General features: G+C 39.7%; 1 protein-coding gene across 1 annotated transcript in view; it reads left to right on the top strand.

Annotated features, from left to right (window-relative positions):
• Positions 1-1,124: 1,124 nt before the first annotated feature.
• LOC103098741 (uncharacterized) overlaps positions 1,125-6,000 on the top strand; it is a 28,251-nt gene continuing 23,375 nt past the window's right edge. Inside the window, exons 1-3 of the mRNA XM_007496763.3 lie at positions 1,125-1,880; positions 3,721-4,062; positions 5,568-5,705. Coding sequence (XP_007496825.1) covers positions 1,829-1,880; positions 3,721-4,062; positions 5,568-5,705 — 532 coding nt within the window. The 5' untranslated portion in view covers positions 1,125-1,828. The remainder of the gene's footprint in view (positions 1,881-3,720; positions 4,063-5,567; positions 5,706-6,000) is intronic.

Below are 6,000 nucleotides of genomic sequence, written 5' to 3'. Positions count from 1 at the left end.
GATGAAACAAGATTAAGTGTGTATGGTGCTTTGAAAAGTATAACCATAATAGCAGGCAGCTAGGTGGTATAGTGGGCAGAGCGCTGGGCCTGGAATCAGGAAGACCTGAGTTCAAATCCAGCCTCAGATGTTTCCTCACTATATGTCACTGGGAAAGTCACTTGACCTCTGCCTCATTTTCCTCAACTATTAAATGAAGGTAATAATGGGCCTACTTCCCAGGACTGTTGCAAGGATCAAATGAGATCATTGTGTCAAGTGTTTAGCATAGTACCTGGCTTAATAAGTCTGGCGTTTAATAAATGTTTGGCTTTTTCTTCTGACCAGGGCATAACATCACAGGCACTATGATACTTCTGGGAAAATTCAGATAAAGCAAAGAATCACAGGAGCTATGATATCCCCAAGACCATCTAGTCTGATTCTCTTATTTCATAAATGGAAGAAATCAAAGCCAGGAAAGCTTTCGCTCTTCCTGGGAGCTGTGCCTTTCCATAGTGCAGCCTAAGATTCCAAGAGCTTTGCTGGCCTGTTATTAAGAGTATCCTATTCTTGACTGGCATTGACCTTGCAGTCCACTGAAACCCCCAGATCTTCTTCAAACTGCTGTTTATCCATACCTCCTCTGGCTTGTAATTTCAAAGCTGATTTGGCATCACCCATGTCAGACTCTACTTTGCCCTGTTAAATGTCATGGTGAATGTCAGGAGGAGAAGTGGAAGGGGAGACAAGTGGCTGTGGAATCTTCAGGTTGCTGACTACAAGCAAACATTGAAGGGAGGGCTATAGCAGTCTTCAAAATAACCATGATGCTGGCTTAGAAGGGAGCTGTCAATGAGTTGGAAGGAAGGTTAGTACCTCTCAAAAGCTGGAGCAACAAGGACAATGCGAGGTACAGGCCAACCATACCTAGGATTTCCTTGACATCTATTTTTGGCTCAAATATACACAGAAAGCATTTCAAGTTAAACTGAAATCTACCAGCAGCAAAGTAAGGTTATGTCATATGATAGAAAGAATGCTACTGTGGGAAGGCAGATAATTCCTTGCTTTACCCTGAAGTTGTTGCATGATATCAGATAAGTCCATTTTCCTTACTTGTCCTCAGTTTCCTCATCTGAAAAAGAGATTGTGTGACCTTCATACTCAAAACTGCTTGTGATGAAAGAACTTTGTAAACCATCGGAAATGACCATTATTTGCTATCCACATCCAGAGAAAGAACTGTGGGAATGGAAATGCATTAGAAAAAATACATGATCAACCACATAGGGAGATAGGGACGTGATTAAGGGTTTTGATGTTAAAGAATCGCTCTACTGCAAATATGTATAACATGGAAATAGGCTTTGAACAATGATACGTGATAACTCAGTGGATCTGCTTGTCAGATTTGTGAGGGGGGAAATCATGAATCATGTAACCATTGGAAAATATTCTAAATTTAAAAAGAAATGGCCATTATAGTGACTATTTTAAATAGCACAATGTGTAGTTTGTTCCCTGGACTTAGTTCTGCCCTGCCCCCAAAGGGGATGGATGCACTTTTCCATACGATGAGGTTGATGGAGCCCCTGGTGCCTGGGCATTTGTCACCAGCAGCATTCATGGTTTCTGGGGTTTGAAGTTCCTGTCTGTAATGTGGTCTCAGTCAGATTACAAACACCCCGCCTTCTGTCTTCCTCTTCCCAGCGGCAAGCACAGACAGGGTCTTCTCAAAAGAATCATCTGAAATAAGCAGCTACTAGTCATGTCTGTCAAGAATAATGTAGTGGCCCACAGAGAGGATTACTGAAGTTGGAACTGGTGGGGAAGGGCCTGCCTGACCATGGCCTGGGTGCTGGAATTGATCCTTCTGTTGACTCCCTGTGGATACCTAGGTGAGCACCTCTCCCATAATTCCCTCTGTCTCTCTTTTTCTGTCTCTTTGCCTTGCTCTCTCTTCTTTCTCTCTCTTTATTTTCCATTCCTCCCTCTTTCTCTTCCTTTCCTCCCTCTCTCATTTCTTTCTCCCACTTTGCTTCCTTTCCTCCCTTCTTTTCTCTCCCTTGATTTCTCCTTCCCTTTTTCCTCCTCCTCCCTCCTTCCCTCCCTCCCTTTGTCTCTCTGTCTGTCTGTCTGTCTCTCTCCCTCAATAGCATTACCATTTTAATCCCCCCATATGAATATGAGAATATCTTGTCCTTAGAATTCATGGCATACCTTAAATTATACCTTAAGGGGGTAAACTCTTTTTAAACGATATTTATAGAATACTTTCTTCCTTCACAAATGCTGTGCAGTGGATATTATGGGTCCCATTTTATAGATAAAGAAAACCAAAGCTCAGAAATAAGAAAGAAGCAAGCACATATTAAACACCTACTATGTATCAAGTGCTGGCCTCAGCACCTTATGAATATGATCTCATTTGCCCTTTACAACAAGCCTGGGAGGTAGAAAGAGATCTAATAAGTCATCTAGCCCTATTCTGTCATTAAGGATAATGAAACTGAAGTCTGGAGAAGTTATGTGACTTTCCCAAGGTCACAAAGGTAATATGTGGCAAAACCAAATCTCAAAACCAGGTTTCCTAACTTCCAAATCTAGAACCCTCTTCGTTAGACCATGCTGCCTCCCTTACCTCTAGGTGCACCTAGATTCTAAATTTCTGCCTACGGTTTTATAACCATTTCTAAGTCTGCAATCTAGAGAATATATCAAAAGCCTATCCTAGGATCATAGATGCAGAAACCATCTACTCCATCTCCTTTATTTTACAGATAAGGAAACTGAGGCCCAAGAAATTTAAGTGATTTGCCCAAAGTCACACAGCCTGTCAGTGAGAGCCTTAGATTCAAATTGTATCTTGTGGCTCCCTGTCCTAGGCTCTTTCCATGATACCACGCTGCCTTCCAATGTAACACACCGGGATAGGACCTAGTAAGCTTGACTGGTGAATCTTGAATGAAGATAATCAATATCTGGAAGGTGGGCTCCTAGGATTTTTCCAGGCCTCCATTTTTCTCTTGGAAATGACCATTAAAGCATTATCCTTTAAAGACTGCTAAAAGGGTAAATATTATTGACTCCTAAAATTTAGTCAGCAAATTCTACTAAATAAAGTCCTGGAGTTTCATTTCATCTTAAGAACTGGCTCCGAGGATCAAATGTTTTGACAAGAACAATTTCGTGAGTAAAAAGAGAGGGACAAGCTACTAAAATTTGGGCAAGCATAGGAGCCAGAATCTCCTTCCTCATTTTCAAGTTTCTGTTGGACAGGCAAGAAAGGAAGGACACCGGCATCTAGTAAGTACCTACTGTTTGCCAAACCCTTTAAAAATACCATCTCATTTGATCCTCCCTACACCCCTTGGGAGATAGGTGCTATTGGTGTCTTCATTTCCAGTTGAAGAAACTGGGCTTGAATACTGGATCTGCTATCTGCTAGCTCTGCATTCTTGAACATGGCACCAGCTCTCTGGGCCACAAGTTTCGTTCGTTTGTAAAAGGAGCCTGTAAACATTTTTTTTCCCTTTTGAAATCCAAAATTGTCGGTGATCCACTCTACCTTCCTGATTTTCCAGTTGAAGAAACTAAGATGAAAAGCCTCCTGGTTTTGCCATGTACTGCTCGGTTTTCTGAGATGGTAAAAAAGGGGCTTGGGAGGTCTGATGTTCTGGGGGGTTCTCTTCCTCTGTTAATATGGTGTTCGTTCTTTTTTTTTTTTTTTGCTAAAAGCAATAGCATCCGTGAATAACTTGACAGTCAATCAAAGCCCTCCTAAGCTGTGTGGAGTGGAAGGAGGGTTTGTTGAAATAACCTGTTCCTGGATTGTGAGTCCTAATGTGACACAGCTTCGAGTAGAATGGATAAAAGTCAATGGTACCTATCAGATACCAACTGTCATTAATAGTACGGTATATAAAACGGAGACCAACCTCACCCCAGAAATCAGGAAGGAAAATCTGAAACTGGAAAAATTGAATACAAATTATTCTGGACATTATTTCTGTGAAATAACCATTGAAAAACCTACATGGGTGCAAGGAAAAGGAAATGGAACATTTCTTACTGTGAAAGGTAAGGCACGGGAGACAATTTCCTCTCCTAGTTTTTCTTAACCTTTCCCTAAGATTATAGAGCTTAGAGATCTCGTCCAATGCCTTCTTTTCACAGGAGAACACAGTGGGACCAAGGAGGTTAAGTTACTTCCCCAAGTTCATACAGAAAGCAACAGGGGTAGAATTTAAACACAGGTCCTCTGACTGCATTGTATCATTGGACCCACTCTACACACTGTCCATTTTGCTGTAAATAGCAAAAGAGATGGTGGGAAGGCTATCAGTTTGCCAGATATTTTTTCCAAGAATAAAAATGCTAGCGTTCATAAGATTTGAGAGTGGAAGAAGCTTTTGAGATCCTTTACTCCAACCTCCTTAGTTTCTAGGCCAAGAAAATGGAGATCCAGAAAAGGTGACTAATTTGCCCAATGTCACACAGCTAGTAAACAGCAGATAGCTGGGACTCAAACTCAGGACCCCGGACTTCAAATCTGCTATTCTTCCTGTTATAGACACTATTCAGAACTTCAAATATATTTCCTTCTTTTTAAAATAAGGAGTTGGACTAGATGATCTCTAAGATTCCCTTCTATATATAGCTCAATCTAATGTGATTATAATATCTAGTATTTATATAGGATTTTATTCAGAGGTATGTTGGTAGACATTTAACAACCAGATCTCGGGAGGGAAAAAATGTACCCATGACATACTTTTAAGTTTAATCAACATTATCAACATTTTCTCCACCACTTTCTTAAGTCTAGACAATCAGCAAAATAATAAATCAAGCTCTGATTTATATCTTTGCTGAATTCTGAGATATAAACAATTACCCTGAAAATTTAAGTCAGCAATGATCAAGCCCCATTTTGAGTTGGCTCTAGCATACTCCTGAAGGGTTTTACCTGCAAATATTCTCCCAATAACCATGTGGGTTTAATGTTATTTTTTACACCCATTTTACCTAAGAGGAAACTGAGTCTAAGAGAGGTTAAAGACTTATCCATGGCCACACAGCTGCGCATTAGAGACAGGATTTGAGCAGAGGGTTTCCTGATTTGAAGGCAGGTTTTCAATTCAATATGTAGTGATACCTCTTGGCAAGAGTGTATCTTAAATTTTTCTTTTGCTTGTACTCTTCCCTCAGTTCCTGTTGTGTACACACACACACACACACACACACACACACACACACACACCCCATCACCACCACCATAAAAACTATATAACACCAAATAAACTTACTAAAACTTATTTTTCATATATTATGTTAATTTCTATTTAAGGGTCTGGAATAGAGAGAATTTTCTGGGTTCTGCATTTTACATTTCCTTTGGAATCCCAATGAATAATGATTAAAATTCACAGATTCATAAATTATTGAATGAATGAAAAATCATTGGTTATATGCTTCTAGGAATCAGTAGAGTTAGCATCTCAAAGTGATATAACTAAATCATTTGATGTTTTAAGTGCTCTAAAGAAACACAAATAGATGTCCTTCACCTGTATTCTTTATAGGAAAGAATAAAGAATCAGAAAAATCAAAAGAATCAAAAGAACAATGGCCCTGGTGGGCTTTGGCCATCTTTCTTCTCCTAACAGCAAGTGTCTACTTGAGCTATACTTGCAAGAAACGAAAGAACTCAAGAAGAATTGGTAAGAGTTGTTTCAAGTGTTCTCAAAATGTAAGAGATTTGGGGGGGGGGGTTATTAATTACCTATTATGTGTCAGGTAGGCCAAGACCTTCACAACAATCCTTGGGAGTCAGGTACTAGTATTATATCAATTTTACAGCTAAGAAAACCAAGGCAGGCATTTTTGAAGTGACTTACCCAAAGTCATATAGCTTGAAAATGTCTGAAACTGAATTTGAACTCATTTTCTTGACCTCACATATAGTGTTCTGTTTTCTATGCCTCTTATCAAACACTATTGTTGTTGTTGTTGTTA

Source organism: Monodelphis domestica, chromosome 6 (genome assembly GCF_027887165.1).
Source record: "Monodelphis domestica isolate mMonDom1 chromosome 6, mMonDom1.pri, whole genome shotgun sequence".
Classification (NCBI taxonomy): Eukaryota; Metazoa; Chordata; class Mammalia; order Didelphimorphia; family Didelphidae; genus Monodelphis; species Monodelphis domestica.
The sequence above is the reverse complement of the archived record's forward strand: the minus strand, read 5'-3'. Positions and strand labels throughout refer to the sequence as shown.